Source organism: Lycium ferocissimum, chromosome 7 (assembly GCF_029784015.1).
Source record: "Lycium ferocissimum isolate CSIRO_LF1 chromosome 7, AGI_CSIRO_Lferr_CH_V1, whole genome shotgun sequence".
Classification (NCBI taxonomy): domain Eukaryota; kingdom Viridiplantae; phylum Streptophyta; class Magnoliopsida; order Solanales; family Solanaceae; genus Lycium; species Lycium ferocissimum.
The window spans coordinates 43,494,132-43,521,322 of NC_081348.1; the positions used below are offsets into that span (position 1 = coordinate 43,494,132).

Below are 27,191 nucleotides of genomic sequence, written 5' to 3' on the forward strand. Positions count from 1 at the left end.
AAAAGGGTAAGTAAGTGTGACGAATGTATAAGAGGGTATAAATGGCTTTTCTATATCGTGTTATCCTTCGTGTTTTATCATATTACTACTATGCTTTACATACTCGCACATTGTTCGTACCGATGTCCTTTTGTTTTCAGGACGCCGCGTTCCATGCCCACGTGGACAGGAGATGTACTTGATCCTTAGGTTGCTTTATTCGTAGATCATCTGTGGCGAGCTCCATTTGATTCAGAGTCACAGCCTGTACTATTCTTGTGTATTTATATAGGCACGGGGCCCCGTCCCGTCTCTTTTATGATGTTACATACTCTTTCTGTGAGGCTTCAGCAGACAAGCTTGTATATAGCTAGGTGTCTCTTAGCCTTGTCGGTCATATTTTTGTATATCATTTCGTTAGCCTCCATCGGCCGCGCGCGTGTATATATATATATGTTGATTGTTATATGAAAGTGCCTTAGCCCGATGAAATTGTATTATTGGTGCATAGAGATTACGAGTTAGCCATGTGGCTTGCCTAGATATGAGTGTGAAGGTATGATGAAGGGTGCTCGGTGAGCTAGTTCCGAGTGCCCATCATGGCCCTACGGTTGAGTCATGACAGTAGTCTACTCTGATGGCCAAGAAATGAGCACTCTTGGTTAGCCTATCAACTATAACCGAAATTGCATCATGATTTCTTTGAGTGCGTGGAAGTCCAGAAACAAAGTCCATAGTTATTCTTTCGCATTTCCACTGAGGTATCGATAAGGGTTGTAACAAACCAGCTGGGACTTAATGCTCGGCCTTTATTTGTTGACAAATTAAGAATTTATAAATAAATTCTGCAATGCCTTTCTTCATATGAATCCACCAATAGTGTTCTTTGATGGTTCAGTACATTTTAGTACCTCCATGATGCATTGTAAATGGTGAAGTATGTGCTTCATTTAGAATTTCTTTCCTCAAGTTGTCATCTTTAGGAACACATAATCTACCTTGATAAAATAGTACTCCATCCTCTCTCAATGAAAAATCAAGATTTTTCCCATCTTGAACCTCTTTGACTAACTTCACGAGATGCTCATCTAACTTTTGTGCTTCTTTCACTTTCTCAAGTAGAACTGGTTTGGCTTGCAAACTGGAAGCAATAAAACCATCAGAATTAAATGCAAGACAAGCTTTCATGGCTCTTAATTCAAGCAACAAAGGCAATGGACTTAGAGATAAACTTGCAAAGGATTTGCGACTTAAAGCATCTACAACCACATTGGCCTTACCCGGATGATAGTCAATCGTGCAATCATAATCTTTGATGAGTTCAAGCCACCTACGTTGTCTCAAGTTCAACTCTTCTTGTGTAGCTAAGTATTTCAAGCTTTGGAGATCAGTAAATATATGACACTTTTCTCCATACAAGTAATTCCTCCAATTTTTCAAAGCAAACACAATGGTCGCAAGCTCAAGGTCATGAGTAGGATAATTAAACTCATGGGGTTTCAATTTTCTAGAGGCATAGCAATCACTTTCCCTTCTTGCATAAGAACACAACCCAAACCATGATGAGATGCATCACTATATATCACATACTCTTTCCCTTCAGTTGGTAGAGTGATGAATATAAATTATTCATGTATTTTCATATATATAAATTAGTATTCTTAAATAAAAACATGAATAAATATATTCAATTCTCCTATATTTTCTAACAAATCTTGCAGGAAGAAGAATGCATGAGCGAGAAAAAGAGAGAAAGAAGCTAAAAGTCAAGGAAAAAAGATGCATCCATGAGAAATTCATGAAAGACTACACAAGGGCAATAAAGACAAAGTCATGGAATTCCTCATCAAGGCCTTTGAATTTCTCACCAAGTTTAAATGATAAATTTGCCATATCAAATTCTCTCCAAATCCTCATGATATATTGAATTTGTCAGATCAATTGAAAACCGTTTTGGAACATGTTGAAAACCATTTTGGAGCATATTGAAAACTGTTTTGGAATATGTTGAAAACTGTTTTGGAACATGTTGAAAACCGTTATGAAACTTGTTAAACATCCGTAGAATTTCCTATAAATATGCACATGCTTGTAAGGAAAATCATCCCACTTTGTATCTAATGGAAGAGGACACAAGAACTAGTATTGGTGTCTCTCTGGCTCTTTCTGTAGTAAAAGTATTTTCTTAGTCTTTTAAATTTCTATTTAGTTTTTCTTACTCCATAATGGAGTAATCTTTTTCTCGTTGGGATAGTTGATGAAGCTTGCAAATTATAGTACTATCTCAGCTTTAATACATTCTTGATTTGAAATTTTCAATTTATATTTCAAATCGTGGCTGAATTATAATTTCAATTCATTATTATCACGTTCTACATATTTTATCTCTAAGTTATTCTTATATTAATTTTGTAATTCTCACTTTGAGCAAAATTAATATATAATAAAATTAAGGAGTAAAATAGAAGAGTGAAATTAATTTTTAGTATTATTATTCTAAATCTTTATCTTATTTCTTCCAGTCCTAATTCTGAAGGAGGGATTGACTCATATAAGTTTATTGATTTAAATGGTCTTTATTTTATTTCTTTCAGTCCTAATTCTCACAGAGGGATTGACTCAAATAACTTTATTGATTTAAAGGCTAATTGTAAGAGGTCTTTACTCCTGTAGCACAATTCAAATAAGAAAAGTATTTTGGTTTAATCGACACTCGTAATAAATTAATTTACATAACCTCACGGAGTGTTAATTAGTTCTTTATTTCTTAATGAGTAAAATATAACTGAATTACCAATAAGCAATTATTATTTAGAGAAATACATTTGAAAACTGAGGTTTTATTATAATAATTTTATCAAGTGAATTCAACAATTCCCAACTCTTTTTTTATATATAAATTTTACTGAAGTGGTTTGTTTTAATTAAGTAATTTATAATTTCAAACTCACCTTTCTTCAATTTGATTCTCTCAAATAGTAACAAAGATAATACAAATATGTAGCATAGGTAGTCCCAATCTCTGCGTCGATATCTTAAATTTTATTATAATTTGACGTACATTGTTATAAAATCTATACATACTGACTCTTTTCAAATTTTTTGCCGTTGCCGGGATTGGTAAACATCTACTTTAGATTAATTATTTTATAATACTTTGATTTTTTTTTTTTTTACTATATATTCAAGTATTTTATTTCCTAGTACCTGACAAGTGCTAGGGGACTAAAACTCGAAGCTGCTATTGTTGTTATTATTATTATTATTAATATTATTATATTAATATTATAATATTATATTGATATTATAATATTAGTTTAATATTATTATATTATATTATTATTAGTATTATATTTTTAATATCATTATATTATATTATATTATATTATATTATATTATATTATATTATATTATATTATATTATATTATATTACTATTAGTATTCTATTTTTTATTTATATTTTTATATTATTACTCTATATATTATCATTATTTAACTATCTTCATTTTTTTTTCTAGCACATAACAAGTGTTAGGGAGAAAGACTCAAAAAGAAAAATTCCTGAAGAGAACTCATTTCATGCACCTTCAAAATGAATCTTAATCAACCACGTAGAAATCATGTCTAAGTCATTGTCAAGTGATTATCACTTGTAACCTTTTGTGGTGGGAACCATCCACATTGAATTGCCCCTCGCTATTTATGAATATGAAGATGATTGCGAACTCTTTGATGAGTTCTCATAAGGTGATTCCGAGAAATCAAAAGACATTGAAAATTACCGATTAATCAACCAAAGGTCAAACTTAGTTGTGATTATTGGTGGTGAAAATCACCAATCATGAATGTCAAGGTGTAACACTTTGTCATATGGTGGTTCTCGAAGACTGAAAGACCTTGAAGAATTAATTGATAAAATAAGTCAGAGGTCAGTCATATGTGATTTTTGTAGAGGCAAACACCAAAGCTTTGAATGCCAAACAGATAGCACAATCTCCTATGGTATTTCTCAAAACTAAAAGACATTGAAGAATTAATCAACCAAAGGTCTGTTATTTGTGAATATTGTGGTGGAAGTCACCTTAATCATAAATGCCAATCAGGTAATCCTATCTTTTTTGATTCATTTTATGACAATCTCATGATGTTTCGAGTTCTTACAAAAGTAATGATTTTATTTGGGTATAATTGAAATTCGTAAAAGCAATCAATACCTAAATTTTGTGTCGAATCAAAGCAACATGAGTCAACCACTTCGAGAGGAGAACAAGAGCTTTGCAGAGACGACTGGGAATAATTATATGGAAAATGCAGAAGTATATTTTTTTCTTTTTCCTGGTACCATTGGCAACCGTACTTTCTTGGGACACTTTCCTTCTTAAATGAGGCAAGTGAAAATGCGAATCGAAAAAAATACAACCACTACAAGAGCTTCTGAATTTATTGCAATAGCTGTTGTAGTTTTTGCAACACTTGCATAAATTATTGCAATAGCTGTTGCAACAACTGCTAAAATATGTATAAATAATTTAGCCTACTTGTTGCAACAGCTGTGAAAGCTATTGGACAACTTCTACTCTTTCCAACAACTCACTGACTTATCGCAACAAGTACACTTCTTGTTGCAACAACTACATTAGCTTTGGACATATTTTACAGATGTTGGATGAAACATAGACAACCGAAGTTGTCACCAAAAACTAAGTGATAATTTGCAACAACTCACCTAAGTGATATGTTGATCTTGTTCAAATCACAAATGTATGTTCTGTTGTTAATAAATTGCTGAATTTTCAACAAGTAATAAATATGTTGCAACAGCTTTGTAACATGTTGGGATTTTTCCAACAAGTAAAAGGACTTGTTGCCAACTAGTTAGTTGTTGAACATATCACAACAAATAGGAGGACTTATTAAAATAACCATTTATCTGTTTGACTTTATCCAATAAGTGACAGGACTAGTTGCAATTAACAAATCTATTGCAGCGACTAAGTTACTTGTGGGGGTTTGTCCGACAAGTGATACAACTTGTTATAGCAACTAGGTTGGTTGTTTGAATTTTCCCAACAAGTGGAATGACTTGTTGCAGAAATTAGGTAACTTGTTGTATTTTATCCAACAAGTGATATGTCTTGTTCAACAGCTATGTTACTTACTGCAATAGATACTGCAATTGTTGCAACAACTATGATATGATTCACCCATATTTAGAATAAAGAGAATCAATGATATTTAGTGATAAACAGAGGAAATTAATTATATTTAGTGATCAATAGATATATACACTTAATCAATTTGATAGTATTTTGAGTCATGACAGATGATCAACTAAGTCACTATGCACTAAATCGAGTGATCAATATAATGATTTGATGTGAACTACTTAATTCACCTATATTTAGTGATGAACAAAGGAAATCAATGATATTTAGTGATCAATATATATACTTAATCAATTTGATGGTATTTAGAGTCAGGATAGATGATCAACTAAGTCATTATGCACTAAATCGAGTGATCATTAGAGCGATTTGATGTGAACTATTTGATTCACCCATATTTAGTCATAAACAAAGGAAATAAATGATATTTAGTGATCAATATATATACTTAATCAATTTGATGGTGTTTTGAGTCAAAAACAGATAATCAACTAAGTCATTATGCACTAGATCGAGTTATCATTAGAGTGATTTGATGTGAACTGCTTGATTCACCCATATTTAGTGATAAACAAAGAAAATCAATGATATTTAGTGATCAATATATATATACACACACACTTAATTATTCTGATGGTAGATGGTATTTTGAGTCATGACAGATGATCAACTAAGTCATTATGCACTAAATCGGGAGATCATTAGAGTGATTTGATGTGAACTATTTGATTCACCTATATTTAGTGTTAAACAAAGAAAACCAATGATATTTAGTGATCAATATATATACTTAATCAATTTGATGGTATTTAGAGTCAGGACAGATGATCAACCAAGTCATTATGCACCAAATCGGGAGATCATTAGAGTGATTTGATGTGAACTACTAGATTTACCCATATTTAGTGATAAACAAAGGAAATCAATAATATTTACTAATCAATATATATACTTAATCAATTTGTTGGCATTTTGAGTCACGACAAATGATCAACTAAGTCACTATGCACTAAATCAAGTGATTTGATATGAACTAATTGATTCACCTATATTTAGTGATAAACAAAAGAAATCACTGATATTTAGTGATCAATAGAGTGAATATTTTATAACAACTAAGTACATTGTTGCAACAGATGAGCCATCTCACAAATGTATTTATGCAATCATTGCAACATTTCAGTCATTTTGCTGTTTTCAAGAATCGTTTGATTTGTTGCAACAACTGATTTGTTGCAACAGATTACTCAGTTGTTGCAACAATCTACTTAGTTATTTGATTTTTATCGACAAGGTCAGGAATCTGTTGCAACAGAGTACTCAGTTGTTGTAATCATTTACTCAAAGCAACTCTTTGATTATTTCCAATAGTTGTTTAACCGTTGCAATGATGGGAATTCTGCGTTAAATACTCCGCAGAATGGTCCCATCCGTGCAAACATCTGCAGTAATGGTTTGATTATTACCAACAGATTTAGAATCTATTGCAAACAAATTTCTAACTTGTTTGAAACTACTGAACATAAGGAAGCTATTGCAATAGGTGAGGAATCTCACCTGTTGCAACAACTTCCTTAATTATTGCAATGACTATGTGACTTGTTTGAAACTACTGAACATAATTTGAACAACTGAAATACATACTGAACATGTAATAATTGATATTGAACACACAATCTATATTTTACTATTTTATAGAAGAGACGGTTTCGTGTCCGTCTCTCTCTTCTATAAAGTAGCTTCTGTTTTCATATATCACCTCTAACACTTAACATAAAGGCTATATAATGTGGGACCCACATATTTGACCTTTTTAAGTTTTTCAACCCATATCTCTCATGATGCAAATACACTGTTTGAGATTTGTGAATGTGATGTTAAATTGTCGTTTTTAACCAAAATCTGCATTCCAATAAATTCCATTTCATCTTTTAATATAAACAAAGTACATTTATTTTCTCCTTCAGATTCTGTTATAAAAAATGTCAGGTTCAGAAATATTTATTCTCTATTTTAATCAAATGCGTGAATAGAGATATTCAAAGAAATATTTATCTTCTTTATTAAATTTCACAAAATAAATACATAATAGCTTCTTATTTATAATTGTAATTTATTTATAATAATTACATGTTAATATACTTAGTACGAATATACCTCATAGGGTGAAGGTGTATAATTTTCGTAGCATAGGAGTTATAAGTGTTTGATTTTAAAATATAAGGAGTGTATCCGAAACTGAGTTATAATAAGTCCATGGAAAATTAAAGCTAAACATAGAGAAAACAAAAAGAAAAAAGGTAGATTTAGATTGAAACCGTAAAACACTAAGACGTGTGTACACATATTCTTAAAAAGGATTAAGATACAATAGTTGTTTTGTACTTTTTTTGTAAAACAAATTCCTTCGTATTACATCCGAAGAGAGAGCAACTGAGAAAAAGGAATTATATACAATTAATGGGATTTGAACCCTTCATTTCAACCGTGGAAGGCAAGGAACTCGCCAAAGCTAGCTCTCAACCCCTTAGTCTGTACGTAAAAATATAGGATTATAACAAATGCTATTTGAATTATAATTGTGTTTATGTAATAAAATTTTCATAATTTTGTTATCGTAATCGACTCATTTTTCGTGAGAAATAAATATGTGTCTGAGAATTAAAATAGAAGTGCACATGTTATGCATTATGTTATAATAAAAATATTCAAGATTATAAATATATCCACTTGAGATTTATTAGTTCTCAAAGAATGTGAAAAGTAAAAAATGAACAAATTAAAGCAACTATTTAAAATAAATTTGTGTTAATTAAGAAGGGTGGGCCCCATACTAAACACCAAGCAATATATAGAAGAAAAAAATGGAATCCACCATCTCCAAATTCACGAAAAAAAAAAAGTGGATCCCATATTAACAAAATCAAGCAATATAAAAATAAAGATAAAAATAAAAAAGTGAACCCCATATTAAAAAAACAAACAATGTCAAAAAAAAAAGTGCATCCCATATTAAAAAAATAAAACAATATTCATGTAATTTCCAAAGTATCCATTAAGTCAATAATGATGGATTCATTGTCACATGCGCATCAACCCATTAGTGAAAGCAAATGAAATTATTGTACAAGAAAATATGGACCCCACATTATTCTTTTCTTCAAAAGTAGACAAAACCATACAATTTTTTTTTATATCACTTTGAGATCTAATCTAAATATTAAACTTTTGTATTTGGTATTCCGCCATGTCATTTATTTGTTATGTTTACTAAAATAAATATACTTAAAATACTTATATTTAAAATAAGATAGAATTTAATTACTTTTTCATTTTTATTCTTACTCTAATAAATATGAAAAGAGATTAATGTCGTAAAATAAAAATAATATCAAATGGAGATTAAATAATGAATAAGGTAAATTAGTCAAATTATAATTCTAATTGACGTTTCCTTAAAAAAATCATGCAAAAGACAACATGACAAGTAAAATGAGCTAAACCGAGAATATTTACCAAAAATTAAAAAAAAAAAAATAGTAGTTCTTCGTTTAAATAGAAAATCAAATTTGTACTTTGTTTAGTTGTAAACGTGTAAAATTAATTTAATAATTTGAATTAGAATTATCCAAATCAAAATTTGATAAAAAATAATAAGTATTTACACCTTTAAATTAATCCAATTAAAATTGAAAATATTAACCGATGTTTAAATATTGCTATTGTTTTATCTCAAAGAGAAGAAAATAGCTTTTTAAAACAAGTCTTCTCATTTAAAAAAGTATTAATAAATTTTGTAGACTTTGTATTCGTAGAAACACTAATATAATAAAGTTTTGGATACGGAAAGACAAACTGTAACGTTATATTAATCGTGTTTTAACATATATATATATATATATATATATAAACAAAGTAAACTAATAATGTCAAAAAAAAAGGCACCCCATATTAAAAAATCAAATAATATTCATTTAATTTCCAAAGATCTCATTAAGTCAATAATGATGGATTCATTACCACATGCGATCAACTCGTTTAACAAGCAAATGAAATTATCAGTACAAGAAAAAATATGGACCCAAATTATTGCTTTTCTTTAAAAGGTTAAGAATAAACCATACAATTTTCTTTTTTTTTTTATATTAGTACGAGATCTAATCTAGATATCGAATTAGTCGTATTTTCTATTCCGCCATGTCATTTATTTGTTATATTTACTAAAATAAATATACTTAAAATATTTATATTTTAAAATAAGATAAAAATTTAATTACTTTTTTATTTTATTCTTACTCTAATAAATGTAGAAGAGATTAATGTCGTAAAAAAATCAAATGGAGATCAAATAATGAATAAGGTAAATTAGTCAAATTCTAATTCTAATCGTACGTTTCATTAAAAAATCATCTAAGACAACATGACAAGTAAAATGAGCTAAACCGAGAATATTTACCAAAAATTAAAAAATAGTGTTTTTCGTTTAAATAAAAATCAATTTCTACTTTGTTTCATTTTTAAAATATGTAAAATTAATTTAATAATTTAATTAGAATAATTTTACTTTTAAACAAACCTTCTCTATTAAAAAGTATTAATAAATTTTTACCGACTTCGTATTATTAAAAACACTAATATAATAAAGCTTTTTTAGATATTGGAAAGACAAATTACAATACTATATTAATTGTGTTTTGAACATGATATATATGTCTATATATAAAAATAAAAGACAAACCTACGATTGTTTATTAACAATATAAAATATACATATCTTATCACTATTCAAACACAACTACATACACATGCCATACACAATAATCTAGTTATAGGCTGTAGCACGTAAGTATTGGCTGTCTAGTCTATCCTTTAGAAGAGCCAGTTTAAGACGCACCTTCGTCGTCCGTTTGTGGGCCCCTCCCCATAAAAAAAATAATTTTTGGCCCATATTAAACAGGCGCGTTTTCTTCTTCCTATCCATAGATGATTCTAGGATCTATGGAGACATTTCGGATCCACTGACTCTGTCAAAAGCGAAGAAGAAGTCCATATCTTGCTTTCTCCATTCAAATTTTATTTCAACTGATCTACATTCAAGAGGAGTATTCTAGAAAAAAATAATTTGCAGCAGTGGTTAGTTCCCATTTATTTCTTCTCATTTTTTTTTTCCTATTCAATTTCATTGTATGAATATGTAAGAATATATATTTACCTCTTCTTTTTGGTCACCGTTCGATTTTTGGTTCTCTGCTTATGTTTGTCTCCTTCTTTCTATGGAACTTCACTTTTGGTGATTGCCTTCCCTCTACTACTCCTTCCGGTCAGATTCAACTCTAATTTTTGGCCTCTTGCTTGGTCTATTTAGTATTTCTGCATATGATGCTCTTCTAGCCGACTTTTTTCTAAATTTCTGACGCACACCAGGTGTTTGAAGAAATGTGACTGTCAGGCTTTATTTGCACTGTTGAGCAGCAGAATTCGATTTGTATACCTTTTAGATGTTCAGCCTTCAAAGACAAAAGAAAAGTGAAGTGACCGGTGAGCACCCATTAATAGAATAGTGCACATGTTTGCTAGGCATTTCTTTTGAATGAGGTGTCTTAAAATTGTCAATAAAGTTGTTTTTTAAAATTGTCAATAAAGTTGTTTTGGACGCACTGCTTCTATGCTTTCTTTTCTTGACAGGAGTTTAAGTCATTTTTGACCCTCACTTTCTACACATAGATGGGTGTTTTTTGATCTCACAGAATAGGATATGTAGGACCAAGAAATGCATTATAGAGAAATGTACAACAACTGTGTTGTGTCATTTATGATAATCTCTTGACCAGCAGATCGCAAGAATAGAAACTTTGGATACTTATTCTCTACTTCCTCCTCCTCTATGACTGAGGTATTGAGAGTGCAAACTGCCTCCACCATAGAAATAACAGAAGATGCAAACCTAAGGAGCAAATGCAATACTGTGGATCATACACTGGGGAGTTAAAGTCTCAGGTCTCAAGAAGTTAAAGGTGTGATGACGGAAATCATTGAGAAGACAGACTATACTAACCTCCTTTGGATTATACCCTTTCAAAAGACTGTATTTCCTAATTTGAAACTGGAAAGAATCCAAAAAACTATATGTGGCTGATTGATGTGAGTTATAGCCTTACAAATTCTTGATCATTTGGTGTGTAAAGGCTTGCCCATATTGGATCACCCCCTTTTCTTTTGGATTGTTTCTTACTTATTTTTCCACATGCGTGTTTGAATTTATATACCCAGGTACATACTTATGAGAAGTACTGTCAGAAATTTAGCTATAAATTATGTCAAGTAAAAGGTAGACACTCAATAAGGGGCATTGACTGCTACTTTAAAGCCAAGGTGCAGCTACCACAAGAAGAAAATGAAAAACAAGAAAATGCAAACCAAAGGAAGAGGAGTTGGAGGAGAAAATACAAAGAAGAAGTTACTGTAAATGGATATCACTTTGAACTTTCATGGTAAATGTAATGCGTCATTAGTTCTTTTCAATTTCTCATTGTGCCTTGCCCTTAGCATAAAATGCATGCTTGATTATAAATGTTGTGAATTTTTAAAAACTTGATGTGATGAAGAGTCTTATTAGGCTACCTTTTGCGGTAGAATTGTTTTGGCATGCGATTTCATTCATTGATTTGGTTCTGCAAAGCTTAGTTCATCCAATGTTGTCCTTCAGGTGTCACTTTCACGTAATTTTAAATATCACCACTTTTAGATAATTTGAATTTTCTCATTATTTACACCATGTGCATTTTCTTTTCTCAGAGACTGCTCACTGATGAATCTCTGCGGTTACGGAGTGCTTTACGTTACACAACATATAGGAAATCTGGTGTTTTTTATGCTGAAAGATTCATAGATGCTATGCAAGCATTTGAGAATTTCATAATTGCAGCTAAAAGTGGAGGTGGGGAGAGTTTGAATGGAAGAATGGCAGAGCTTGGCATTATGCAAACTCAAACAAATAGCGTAATTCCTTTTCCTTCTTCAAGTGCTTATCAAATAGAGCAGCCAATCCAAACAAGAGCAGCATTAGCATTTCTGCTCTCTGATAAAGGGATTTTTTTCCGCGAATTCCTTTTGGATGAGGTCTGTCTACTTGGCTGCTAAGTTAGCTCTGTGGGAAAAATTGCGAGATGAATATATAATTATCAGATATGTTTTTTATTCTAAGCCTGTAATCACTCAAACTTTGTGAACTATAATTTATCAAGGTTTGATTCATTTTAAGACCATTTGTTCTGCTATACATTTCTGTCTAAATATACACAGTGAATGGACTATGCAAACTCATTTGAAGGCCATCAACAAGTAAAACTTGAAGCTCTTGGAAAAAAATCCTCTTATGCACATGAAAATACTAGGGAGGAAGAAATATTTTTTCTAGGCTATAAAAAGGCAGTAACTTGTAGGTAAAGTGATCGAATGGTGATTCATGCATAAATAAGACCTCCCTAGAAGCTAACCTCAAGCAGGATCCAAAGGTAAAAGGTCTTTTCTGTTGTGTTTTTGGATAATTGATTGTTGGTTATCCAAATTGTATTTAGACTGCAAAAACAAGTGGTACTCTGCTCATCCATAGTTGGACCTTTAAACCCCAAGTCCAAAAGATCAGCTCTTCTCTTTATCATTCTGACAAGTGTACTTTTTGGTTAACACGTGTTTATTACTTCTATTTGAGTGGGATAACTGCTTCCCACTTCTATTTTCCACACTTTCTCACATCGACTGTTACTACGGCCTGTCTGCCAAATGGTGTCTTAATGTTTTGATATTTTAATTTTAGTTATCTAGCAAAATTTATGACTCATTAGCCATTCTTCTTTGTTAGTCATTTTTGTTGCAGATCGTGGTTCAAATGCTAATTCAGATTCACATGTAGATTTATATCCAGATGATTTTAGATTTGTAAGGAAGTCAAAGTATGTTGATGAAGAAAGGGAAGAGAATTCGAAAAAGCTGAAGGAGAATATCAGCTCAATATTAAAGAAGTTGTTGAGTTCATATTGTCAACAGCTGAGGTTTGCTTAATTTTGCTTCAAGTTGTTGGTCAGAGGTTTGGTTTGTCATCAGAAAAATTGTGAATGCTAACTATACTTTTGTATTTTTAGGAGAATAATAAAATGAACCTTGAATAGGGAAATAATATGATTGATAAAACATATCCCATTTTCTCGGTCAAAGATGGTTTCATTTGAATTTTTATAGGTGCATAGATAATTAGCATGTCTTATATAGGAGTACTCTCTAACCAAGTTTTATTATGTGGTTCAAATAGTATATGTAAGAGGCTTGATTTGATCCTTCTCTTTCATAGTTTCATTCTAGATTGGAGTTTGTGTGATTTTTGGAAGAAAATCTCATTTCTTCTTCTCTTCATTTGTGTGTAAAGCTTATAAGGTTGATGATAGAATGCAACTATTGGCATTCTAAAGTAGGAAGTCACAGTACTTCGAGATGCCCTATTACATTCACATATTTGATAGCCATATGAAATTGAGTTGACATATTACTTCATCTGTGTTTATCTTCAAGGTTGCAAAATGTGAATTATTTGTTTCATGACTTAACAAAATTCCACTCCATAATGGGAAGCTGATAGTGAGTAGAAGAGGGCTTTTGGTCAGTGTTGATTTGTGTTCTTAGTAGTAGATTGTGTACTTAACTTGCAATTCTTAGTTATGGAATCTTTTTTATTGTTATTGACAACTTTCATCAAATTATTATACACATCACAAGATGCATTTTATAAATATTCTTTTCGCAGGATTCTTGTGAAATCATTAAACCTTTTCTTTAATTGTTGATGAGTTTGACTGATTGATAATTTCTCATAGGCAAAATATGAGGTGCATATGAATGTATCGGCTATGATAGGTACCTTACCCTTGAAAAGTTCTCAAAAGTGTGCAGTTCTTTCATTATGGATTGTATATTTATAAATGTGTCATTGTACTGAAGTCAAAGTCCATAGTTCTCTGTTCGTCTCTATGTCTGAAATTCAACTAATATCTTCTCGACAGAGGAACTATTACATCTGTTGATAAATAATAACGATGGTATCTTCAAATGAATTGAATCTGTCATCAAGCATTACTATATTATGAAGCTTAAAGATTTTGTAAATGTGGGAAATTGAAGACTATGATATGCGACTATTTGAATGTAAGTTAAGGCAGGTTGTTAAAGAATCTGATTATCTTTGCTGAAACCTACTATACTTCAGTTGACAAAATTATACTGGAATTGATATGTTGTCATTTCATTCGGTAGGATGATGAATAAGCTGACAACGATGAGGACTTGGAACTCTTGGAAAGATCTGTAATCTGACATAGATGATGATGGAACAACTTAGGTACAATTTCCATCTCATAAATTGGCTATGACGTGTCAGCTGTCCTTTGTAGAATCCAAACTCAAGTCCCCGTGTCGCAATATATCTATATAAGAATAGCTGCCTCTGAATTAGGTAAGTTTGTTGCTAATACATAGTTAAAAATTATTTGTGATTGCTTGAAAGTAATAACCTATATTTATTTTTGCTGGCACTTTGGACAAGGCAGGCCTAACCTTAAACTCAACTCTGCCTGTGCTTGTAAAAAGCTGTACTATTAACTGCAAACTTTTGCCTCTATATATATATATATATATATATACACACACCTAGGAACTAATAATTTAAGTAGAATAAAAAGCTACTACTATTGCTACTTTAGGATGAAGTTGCTTTAAATCTATAAGCTGAATCAATAAGCACAATGATTAGTTACAAACCAAACATTTTTTTAAAAGACATTTTTTAAACTAATTCATAGGCACTTAATCTCCTCCAAAATAAACTGGTGATAATATTGCTTAGTCAGGCTGAAAATCACAGAAACTGATGTGAAGCTAAAGATGTAAGTGGCATGAATTAATCTTCTTTTTCAATTATTGTACTCCCTCTGTTCACTTTTGCTCTAATAAATGTGAAAAGAGATTAATATCAATGAAGATCAAATAATGAATAAGGTAAATTAGTCAAATTATAATTCTAATTCACGTTTCCTTAAAAAACCATGCAAAAGATAACATGACAAGTAAAATGAGTTAAACCGAGAATATTTAACAAAAATTAAAAAATAGCATTTCTTCGTTTAAATAGAAAATTAATTTCTACTTTGTTTCGTTTCAAACATGTAAAATTAATTTAATAATTTGAATTAGAATTATCCAAATTAAAATTTGATAAAAAATAATAAGTATTTTACATTTTTAAATTAATTGAATTAACATTGAAAGTATCAACTGATGCTTAAATATTGCTATTATTTTATCTCAAAGAGAGGAAAATAGTTTACTTTTAAATAAGTCTTCTCTTTTAAAAAATATTAATAAATTTTCATAGCAAACACCAATAAAATAAAGTTTTAGATACGGACCACAAACTACAATGTTATATTAGTCGTGTATATACATATATATATATTCACTATCTAAACACAACTATATATACATGTATACACTATAATCCGGTTTGGGCGGCCCGCGGCACGCATAAGCCATCTAGTGTATATATATGCATACACACACACACACACACACACACACACACACACACACACACATATATATATATATATATATACACATATATGTGTGTGTGTATATATATACACACGGATACACACACATATACGTGTGTGTATATATTGTGTGTGTATATATATACACACACACATACATATGTGTGTGTGTATATATAGATATAGATATATATATATGTGTATATATAGATATAGACATATATATGTATAGATATAGACATATATATGTATAGATATATATTGCATAATGTTCATCATCCACCATAGTCCACCAAGAACATAGAAACAAACTTATAAATAATTGTTCGTCAATCCCCCTTAGGTCTCCAAAAATACAAATTAACTGTTGTGATATGTTCAACAACTAACTAGTTGTTGCAACAAGTCTTGTTACTTGTTGGAAAAATCCCAATATGTTACAGTGCTGTTGCAACATATTTATTACTTGTTCAAAAAATTTCAGCAATTTATTTATTAACAACAGAATATACATTTATGATTTGAACAACATCAACATATCACTTAAGTGAGTTGTTGCAATTGATCACTTAGTTGTTGGTGACAGTTTCGGTTGTCTCTGTTTCATCCAACAACTGTATGTTCAAAAACTAATGTAGTTGTTGCAACAAGAAGTCTACTTGTTGTGACAAGTCAGTGAGTTGTTGGAAAGAGTAGAAATTGTCCAATAACTTTCACAGTTGTTGCAACAAGTATGCTAAATTATTTATACACATTTTAGCAGTTGTTGCAACAGATTAGTACAGAAGTTGCAATAACTACATAAATTGTTGCAAGTATTGCAAAAACTACAACAGTTGTTGCAATAAATTCAGAAGCTCTCATACAACATCTTTAGCACTTGTTGCAACAACTGTAACTGCTACTGTAAATTGTTAAAAAATCAGCAGTTATACCCGGATGAATAATTGAAATTAAAAATATTGTTTTACTTACCAAATGAACGAAAATAATCCATGAAGTAATGTCCAATGCTACATGAATGAAATCCGGTCCGACAATTACGTAAATCGGGCTAGTTTTTTTTTTTCTTTTTCTTGAGCAATTTTTTTCTAAATAAAAGAAGAAAGCAGCAACATCAAAAGAGGTGGAGGGGGTGGCAGGGTGGGTGGGTGGAGTAAGAAACAAAAAAAAAAATCAAAATTTCTTTTCAAAATTTTTTTTTTGGGGTGAGAGGGGGAGGCGGGGGGAGGTGGTGCCAAAAATAAAAAACAAAATTAATTTTTTTTTGGGTGGGTGAGTGGAGTAAGAAACAAAAAAAAAAAAAAAAAAAAAAAAAAAAAAAGTCAAAACTTCTTTTCAAAATTTTTTTTGGGGGGTGGTGCAAAAAACCAAAAACTTAAACTTTTCAGAAAAAATTTTTAAAACCAAAATTAATTTTTTTTTGTGGAGGATGGAGGTTGTGGGTGTTGGGTCACGGGGGTGGGGTGGACGAGGGTGAGGGGTGGGAGGAGGTGGGGTTGGCGAAAAAAAAAAATGGGGGAGGGGGGGAGTGGGGTGAGGGGGTGGGAGGAGGAGGGGGATAATGAAAAAATTTGGGCGTAAGGGGTGCGAGGAGGAGGGAAACTGGTGAAAAAAACAAAAAAATATCAAAACTTAAAAAAAATATGGGGAGGAGGGGGTTTGGTGGGTTTTTGGGGATTAAGTTGGGATTTTTTTGTATTTTTTAAAAGTTTAACAAGTTTTAAAAATTATATTTTAGACCTTCTTTAACTTAATTAGATTTTTAATTGGGCTTTGACTTGGGCTGGGCAAATGTGTCACCTATAGTAATTACAAGACTTAGAGTAATTACAAGACTTATTAGTCAAACAACTTATAGTTGGTGTAGTCCAACTTATTTTTTTTTGCTTATAAAGTTTTCACTTATGTCGCTTTAGATAAGTTAAGCCAAATAAACCCAATTAATTTTTTGCATTTTAAGCAAAATGACTTATTAAAAATTTTAGGCAACTTATAAGCCAATCCAAATATTATTAGTCACCTATAGTTAAATTTTCGAAGTAACTTGGACTCGACAAACAACATTTATTAATCTACCTAAATTATAGCTTTGTTTAAAAAGTGTTTTTAAACATTTACTTTTAGGCAAATGTTTAAAAACACTTTTTATTGTCTAAAAGTAAATGTTTAAAAACACCTTTTATCCTTTCAAATACCACAAAAATAGAAAGGAGTTTAAAAGCCAATAAGCACTTAAAATAAGTCAATCCAAACACCTTAGTCTACTGTTATTAGCAAAAGATGAAGATAATGAAGAAAAATAGAAAAGAAGAAAGAAAAAAATAGCACTCCCTCCGTTTCAATTTATGTGATATAGTTTGATAAGGCAACAAGTTTAAGAAAAAAAGAATAACTTATTAAGAAAAAAAAGAATAACTTATGGTCTAAAACAAGTCATAGATATTTGTATGACGGTAAATCATTTCATTAAGGGTAAAAAGGAAAATTTTAAATTAAATTGTTTCTAAATATAAAAATATATCATTCTTTTTGGAATAGACTTAAAACGAAAGTATATCACAAAAATTGGAACAGAGGGAGTATACACTTTCTCCATGCCAATTTAAATGTCTTACTTTTTTTTAGTAATATATCTCTTTCTATATTTAGTAAGCTTTTCAATTTTAATATTTTATATAACAAGTTTAAGATCACAAAATTTAAAGAATTACGCACCCTTGAGCTTCTTGCTCCATTGATTAGCTTCTTGACCTCTCAAGTGTAACTTTTGATTTCCTTAATGCGTGTTCAATGTGGAGAATCTATTCCGCAGTGGAAGTCTGGAAGTTACAAAGGTCTTTCAATGTTGGTGTTAAAAAGCGTTTAAATGAATTAAATTATTTAAAAAGTGCAAAACTCGTAAAGAAGAGAATTTTCTTACTGTATTTGAAAGAGCGTCACTGTCATAGTACTTAACTGCATAACCTTTTGCCTTTGCTTTTCCTTTGGCAGTTTCCAGAAAAACGAGGAATCTCTTGAACCTCTTGAGCTTCTTGATCCTCATTTTCTTACAAGTAAAATATAGTGTACGCAAAAAGCAAAAGCAAGTGGCCCTTATAAAAGCTGCAGAGCAAAGGGGAAAAGGCAGTTGAGTGGAATTCTATGGAGCATCTTCTTCAGATGCATGCATCAGATGTATGTGAGCTAATGCCTCGTCAACTGGAGCATAAGACAAGCAATGGCTGGGAATTTTGGAGCAAAAGAAAGGACGATGAGTTGGACTACCAACGAACGATTTACCCAATTTTCCCGTCACTTTTTTCTTGATTCATCCCAATACAGAGCTTCTTGCATTCTCCAACAAAACCTCCAACTCAGTTCAATTAACATTTTTGGATTGAAATATCTTTCTGCGGCGGGTAGATGAGGTCGTTTTTTTATGTTAGAAACATAATCTTTCTAATTAGCTAATTTGAGTAGCTTAGTTCAGTGTTTCAAAAAGGCGAACCAAGGCGCGTTTTACATATTACTTTCGGCGAGCGAAGTTCTGAGGCACGGGCGTAAGCCTCATGGGTATTTAATTTTTGGTGTTTCATAAAAATATATAATTACAATAAATATTTTTAAATAGGTAAAATTATATAAAAATAAAAGAAAACTATAAATAAACAAATATATATATATATATATATATATATATATATATATGTGTGTATATATATATGTGCGCGCGCGCGCGCGCGCGCCCTTGATCCTCACAAAATACTAATCAAAGCAATCCATCATAAGCGACTTACAACTTATAATTATATACAACATAATTTTATAAGTATAAACAATACAATGAATAAAACCAATTATTAAATGCAAATCAACTCTAACATCTTAACTTTCAAATAATGAAAAAAAATCACAATTTATTAAAATAATATTACTATCATATTATTAATTTCATCTCCCTATAAGCAAATAATTAATGAACTTTATCAGTATTATAATGAAAACGTAACTCCTTCATGAATAAAAATAAAATTACTTTCAAATAACGAAATAATAAAATATGGTAATTTTGATACATAGGACAAAAGACCAATGACAAGTGAAAATGTACAATTCGGCTATGTATTTTAAAAGAAATATTAAGTGATATTCACCTTCACGATTTTCAGTAAATATGCAATATTACGATTTGTTATTTGAGTTACACCCAATCCTGTTATTTCTATAGATGAAAAATTATTAAGTATCATTCAAATGTTAAAGAATTATGAGGGTCAACAATTTTAATTAACTAATTTAACATATAATTTGTGTAAGAACTATTAGGCGAGCCTTGATCTTTGGGCGTTAGGCGTGTTTAGGGCGTAAGCCTCACAGGAACTAAGAGCCCTGGGGCCTTTTGCCAGTGCCCTGCTCTGAGGCGAGCCCCGGGGCGAGTCCTGAAACTACACTAGCTTAGTTCAAGTGTGGCAAAAACTATTTTTCTTTTTGGAATTATGTTTAAAAATAAGGAGAACTTGAAGAGGTATATCAACTTTCATATTCTGTTCAATTTGCTAATTAATCCTGACGTTTCCTGGATTCTTTATTACGTCATTGATGTATATTAATGAAGAATGATATTCATATGCATTCTGATGAATCCAGTCTTATATGTAGTTAGTTTTTTTTCTTTTTCTTTTTTTTTTCTTGCATATTCATAGAAATATCTCTACATCATTTTAGTATTGAATTAATGGTTTATGAAGGGCATAAATGTCCATCAACATTATAAGGACATTTTGGTATATCAACATTTCAACTTGGAGCTTCCCACTTATATAATGAGATGAGATTATAGGTATATATAATAACCTTAAGTGTCTTAAACAAGCATTAGTCTATCTTGCCACAATGTCCACCATAATTAAGCTTTATTTTACCCATTAATTGCTAGAGAAATATACATAAGTATGGTATATGAAAATATTTTGTTCTTTCCATTGCTTGAAGTGATTGTTATGACCACGAAGTATTAGAAGAAACTATCAACGTCTAGTTATATTTTAACTATTCAACAAAATAAATTTGTTAGAACTTGTATACATCAGTCCTGTAGCCATGTGCTCTATTCTCTATATTGACTATTGATTTATTGAAAAGTAGTGGAAAAGACTACAACAGAAGGCCAACACAACACAAGTTGTGCCAAAACTAATTGATCACCAACCTGTACCAATCAACCTACAGGAGAAACCTACTCGTCTTAACCACACACCCAAACCTAATAAAAATCAATAGGAACGGGAAGGGGGGGGGGTGGAGATATTGGTTGTTGGAAGGATACTACTAGTGCCTTAAGCATCTTATAAGACAATAGACATTTTCTACTTTCTAAATTTTCCTAGAGATAAGGATAAGTGAAGATAGTGGTGCAGATGTTCTCTTGCAACTGTAGATCATTCATCACAATGTTTATCTTGTTTTGTATAGTTGGCTATGGTAGAAAGCAGAAAACACAACAATGTTGTTAATTCTTTTCTCTTCTCATGTAAATGAAATAGTCCCTAAGATTGGCTCACTGAGTGTCCGACACAGCCTATTTTTACAAAAACAATTCATGAAATATTAAGACATTAAAATCTTCAATTTCCTTAACATCTTCTGCGCTCTTAAATATAGTCAAACTTCTCTATAACAGCATCGTTGGTCTGAATTTTTTTGGCCGTTATAGAGAATTGTTGTTATACATCTATAACAGCATTTGCCATTTAAATAATAGTTGGCTATTATAGGCCAAAAAGATGCATAAAATCCATTTTTTTTTAATGGAAATAACAAATTATTTAAATTTTAAATCTCAAAGATATGAATGTGTCACTAACTAAGCAATAAACAAAGTTAATACAATTTCAATAAATTCATTACTGAATGTATAAAGTTTTAAGCTCTAAGACACACATTTTAAATCTATAGTACTTGAAATTAAATTCTTTCAAGATTGATGGGAGAAATTTATAATTGTAACTTGTTTCGTAGAATCCAATCTCTTAGTGGTCATATAACACTTGAATTTACGAAGATTTGCGTCTAAACTTTCAGCAAACGGGTATCAAATTGCTTTCCCTTGAAGGGAATCTAAGAGTTGAAGCGTTGAATCTTCTAACCTAGTCTAAGTAACAATAGATTGAGGTTCTTCGTCAGCACTTTCATTGTCGTCTTCGGCTCTTGTTCTTCCACTCCAATGACATGGACAATAATCTCTTCATCAGTGAAAGCTTCAATGATAGGAAGTGTTGCATCAAGCTCCACATATGTATTCATATGTAATATTCTATCATAAATATAATATACTAAAGTATCAAATTAAACATTTAGTCAAAATCTATACTACTTATTATTGGTAATCATAGATAGTCTATTTTTATAAAGATGGTTAATAATTATATTACCAAAAACAAATAGATAACTGTTATATGGGGTAATTTTACAAATATGAATAAAGTTGGTTGTTCTTGTTATAGGTAAAATGCTACTATAAAGTAAAATATAACATAAAAAATCGATTCGAAAAAAATCTTAGTTTGTTATAGAGAGATCGATATACGACGTACGGATGCTTATTATAGAGAAGATTGACTGTATTACAGAGTTTGAGAACAGAAGAAGCACATTAGCAGTTCTAGGCAAGATGCCTCTTTGCAGTTGAAATTTAACCTTACATGTCTTATTTCAACCTTTTTTTTATATATAAAAAGTCATTTAATTTGACTCAAAGATTACACAAATTTGCTATTAATTTGATTCAATGACCTTCCTACTAATTGCTTTCTTGGTCTCTACAATCTACTAGCATATTCGAAAAATGCATCAGAAATTTCCTACTAATTGTAGGTTGTATCTTCTTGAAATTAGTGTATTTTAATTATTCTTTTTAAAAGTTTTCTCTTTATTTTAGCATATCAATAAGAAAAGATAGCCCAAATAGAAAGACACCCTCTTTTGCTCTCACATAGCAAAATTTCACAACTAAAAGCTTCACAAAGGCAAACAGAGTGAGAAACACTTTTTATAAAATTTGACTATCTTTCTGCAAATGTATACATAATTCGAAGCTAAAGTCATAAGTACAGTTGAACCCGTAGAAACTGCCATAATCTGCTTCTGGTAACAAGAAGAGAATTTCAACAGGAAAACTCAAAATTTGACTCTGTTCACTGAAACACATAGCACTAACCAAATTTTCACAATAAGAGAGGAGGATTCTCAACATTCTGTCTTATAAGATTGCTATAACACAGGTCAAACATTAGATCCAGAACATCAAATTTCTCAATACATAAAGTCGAATGATTATGTCTTTCTTTGGCTCTCTGTTGACCAAAACTTAGAATCAGTGGACAAAAACTTTCTCAATATTTCAACATCTAGCATAGTTGTAATGACATGTGTTTTATTGTCCAACCTTAAATTCATCTCTGATGCAATTCAGTGCTGGTTTTCAAGTTCTAAGTTGCCATATGCGGTTGACCCCCCAAAAAGGCACAAATACAGACAGAAAAATGAATTTGGACGATGACAATTTAATATCCAACTACTCTAGAGATTCAAAAAATGACAAGATTCATCAGTATTACCTATCAAATGCCGTCTTGTTAAAAAGTCGAAGATCAAAGAATAATTCTACTTAATGAAAAAGAACTGCGATGGAAAATCTTCCTTCAATATTTTTTGCTTTGCAAGCTTGATGTAGCCATTCCCCTAAAATACTCTTTATTGATTGAGCTTTCTCATTCTTGGGTTGAAAGCCTTGACAGTTCAGTTCGCGTAGTTCGTAAGCCATCATAGTCTTCTTATAAGGAAGAAATTTTCAAAAATTACTGGTAGGTTATATAACGAGTTAGTGTTGTTCCTAGTAGTATGAACTTCAACTTTAGGATGAGTTCAGCATTGATCCTTTTAGATGGGAACTAGAAATCTTAAGTCGGTCCTCACCTTTCTCAAGTGTAAACATAGTTCAGAGAGAGACAGAGCAATTAAGGATTACCAGAACATAGAATGATTAGGGAAGGCCTTTATCAGCAATGATAGCTTCTAATTGTAAACTTCAGCTACTAACTGAAAGAACCTCTCACAAGGAAATCACATCGTATTTGCTGGTGAATCATTCTCAAAATAGGGCAAAAAGACTGATCAGACTATCGTCAAGTTCCTGACAAAATAGAAGGAAAATAAAAAAGTTGTTTGTTAGTTTGCCATAGAACCTTTCTAGATGATATACTTCTGATAACATTCATGCAAAAACTTAAAAAAAATTGTCGTCCCTTATAAGATAAAACTGAAAAAGACTAAGCTCTGGTGATGTACCTTTTTGTTGTACACCATATATCCATATCACTAGGAGTAAAAACATCTTTTTGTGCTTATTGAGTTTCAGATGACAAGGTCAATATATTCATCCCAGGCTTAGGCTAAAAGCAAAGACGGTTATGCAAAACAACAGAAGAAATTGCTACTCATGCTTTGGCTATCATTTTGGAAAAACTAATGTTACATTTGAGAAAACGAGCAATCTAACTGAAAAAAAGATTACACTGATCATGGTTTGGTTTACTTACTGATCCATTAGGAGTGGTTTCTGCAAAATGTTTTCCATTCTGTCAAACATTGCCCTCTGATTTGTTATGATATTTTGGAAGAAACCTGAAACTAGGGAAATTTTTTAAGCTGAGGAATTTGTAGAGAAAATGAATGTTAATAGAGCTGAGCCTCATATTAGCTACCATCAAATCTATATGCTGACCACTCCACTATAAAATTAAAAAAAATGAAATATGCAGAGCAATGTATAAAAAGTTCAAAGCATAAGCTTAACGTCAAATTCAGGCATAACAAAACTGCAAATCTTAATCTGGAAAAATATGTCAGTCCTGATAGTTAAGAGCACTGGACGATAAAAATGACTAGTCTTTCTTCACTTACAGTATGCTGATAGACCCACGCCGAGGTGATTGGCTATTCAATAGAGAATGTCAGCAAAACATTACTTTCACCAACCGAGCTAAGAGCTGTAATAGCTTATATTGTTACCAAAATCCAGACAAAGAAAGAAAAAGATTATTAAGTTGACATCAGAAAATCATACAGAATAACTTATATACTCCTGATACTTTTAATTGTTAATTATTGGGAGGCAAAGCTTGATATATAGGAAACAAACTTTGTGTCTCGTATACCTTTGAATTCAATTAGAGCTACGCATTCATGAGTGAGCATGTGCATACCCTGAACCACCTCCTCCGTGCTCAACTCACTGGAAAAAGGAAAGAACAAGAACATGAATTGCTATTGAGATGAAAGTTCAAGCAATACAAGAACTAAAAATCTCCACGTAAGATGATGAATGAGATCTATAACAAGAGTACATGAATTCCTATTGAGATGAACTGCCAAAGACAAAAAAACATCCGGCTGACAAATGTGTGCTTGGTAAAAGATTACTAGTTCACTAATACATTGAGCTATCAATTCCTATCTATACTAGATTTTGTTTTTTGTCACCTTTTTATTTGTCATTTAAAGTTAAATTCATCCTGATCTGAAGATGATTCCCTGGCTTAACAGTGACAGTAGACGCTTTGCGCTTCTCAAAAAGTTGATGAAGGAAAAGAATTAACAAGCAAGCAAAGGGAAGTAAACAAAAATAAAAAGCAACTCAGGAAAGCGAATAACTTACCGCCGTTGGAGCGCCATTCGTCTTAATCATCACAGATATTCCTCATCGATCTCTGTGATGGGAATTTGAGCGATACTTGGCCAGTAATCCCCCTTGTCAAAGTCTAGGAGTCGTTTGAGCAATGGGCAGCGGGAAATAGATAATCTAGAGATGGAAAAGGGCATCCCTTTTACCGGAAGAGATTGGAGATTAGGGCAATTCGAAATGGCCAGCACAGAGAGGGAGGAGGGCAGAGCTGATACAAGAGATTGGAGTTGATCACACAAGGAGATGTATAGGTTTAGAAGTGAAGTGAGTCGCCGAAGACCTTCCATCTGTAGCAAATGGAGCTCATGATGGCCAAATAAATGTAGCTCAGAAAGAGACGAGGGAAGCCTCTCTTCCAAAGAGTGATTGAAATTGAGGTAAATAAGCAGCACATAGAGATTCAAGAGAGGTGAGGCCTTTGAGAAGTTGGCTGCTTAATGTTTTCAGATTGGATATGATAAGACTTCAACTAGAGCAAGGCAACTCCCAATGAATCTCTTCGTCACTGCATCATGGAAGATGCGAATCTCTCTGAGACAGGGGAGTCTCTATAAATGCCACTCATTTCGGCCATTCACCAGTTTCTTGCAATACAAGATCCAAAGGACTTTTAAAGGGCAATCCTCCTTCAGGAAAGGACTTTATGTTAAGAATTAAGCGAGCGATGCAGTGGAACTGATTAGGATGCACCAACACAAGAACAATAATGCAAGAAAGCAATAAAAGTAATGAACACAAGATTTACGTGGAAAACCAAAACGGGAAAAAACCACGGGGCGCGAAGCGCAGAGAAATCAACTAAGGTGAGGAGTACAAAACGATCTCAACAGAGTGTCGAAACACAACGAGATCAAAGGAAATGAATGATTACAATCTCTCAATGAAAACTCTCTCTAACCTAAGTGTGGAATATAGTCTTGTGTGTAGTCTTGATAGTCTTAACAGTTGTTCTCTTTTTTTTTTCTTGATGTTCTGGCCGAAAATCTCCTTTAAATAGGGGTTGAAGACGTTCAAAGTCCCAGTTGGAATGGGACAAGCCAGTCGAATCCCAGTTGGAATGGGACAATTTCGTGAAACCCTTTTGGGACATATTCTAACAATCTCCACCTTGGACCAAAATACATCAACATCAACACTGCTCCCCCATAAAGCCCCGAAGGGCAATTTAGCATGAAGAACACCAACTTAGTCCTATTCTTAGCATACCAATACTTACAGGTGGCATCGCTGTCCTTGTACAACTTATATAAGGTACGTTCACCCTTAGATATGGTCCTTCCGTCCTCTGGTTTATCCTGCTCTACATATCTCGGTTTATCTTAATCTTGCTCGTCCTATTTTGTCATATTTCTCTCCCTTCCTTTAATCGCTCTTGACTCCCTCACTTTCTACCATAAGGGTTTTCTATTCCCTCTCCTTTAATACTGACAAGTTGCTACAGCATTAGCGAACACCTCTATAGCCAACATCTTGGCCCTTAATCTAGCACAGCATCGCTATCCTTCCTACTATTTCTTAAGTTATTCAATACCGTCCTCTTGTCATACTCTTTCTCTTCATACACGTCCACTTACTAGCGCTATGTCATTCAAAATCTCTACAAAAACTTCTCACACTACCTTAAATACCTTCCTGACTTTTATCCGCTTATGGCTGGTGTTCTGATCTTACTAACTTATTTCAGGTAGGGGGGTCCCATTTGTAGCTTAAGCATCCATATCAAC

The 27,191-nt window shown here is 31.8% G+C and overlaps 1 protein-coding gene across 12 annotated transcripts; it reads left to right on the forward strand.

The window, feature by feature from the left end:
- Positions 1 to 10,069: 10,069 nt before the first annotated feature.
- On the forward strand, positions 10,070 to 14,766 carry LOC132065247 (uncharacterized). Of its 12 annotated transcripts, XR_009416701.1 has the most exons (6): positions 10,070 to 10,278; positions 11,416 to 11,636; positions 12,071 to 12,659; positions 13,007 to 13,196; positions 14,449 to 14,647; positions 14,742 to 14,766. XR_009416701.1 is itself a non-coding variant. In XM_059458543.1 (4 exons), exons 2-4 carry the CDS (start codon positions 11,612 to 11,614, stop codon positions 14,501 to 14,503), a joined length of 270 nt encoding a protein of 89 aa, XP_059314526.1. In that variant the 5' UTR covers positions 10,070 to 10,278; positions 11,416 to 11,611; the 3' UTR covers positions 14,504 to 14,735. The 12 variants fall into 12 exon arrangements, 7 of the variants coding, with proteins under 7 accessions (XP_059314526.1, XP_059314520.1, XP_059314524.1 ...); XR_009416703.1 differs by lacking the exons at positions 14,449 to 14,647; positions 14,742 to 14,766 and having other exon boundaries at positions 12,071 to 12,264; positions 12,448 to 12,659; positions 13,007 to 13,356; XR_009416702.1 differs by lacking the exons at positions 14,449 to 14,647; positions 14,742 to 14,766 and having other exon boundaries at positions 12,071 to 12,264; positions 12,476 to 12,659; positions 13,007 to 13,356.
- Positions 14,767 to 27,191: the final 12,425 nt, after the last annotated feature.

Bases quoted from the DNA above. Each gene is read 5' to 3' on its own strand.
- LOC132065247 (XM_059458537.1), top strand. The intron at 12,265-13,006 runs GTCTGTCTACTT...CTTCTTTGTTAG, and splicing joins GCGAATTCCTTTTGGATGAG to TCATTTTTGTTGCAGATCGT.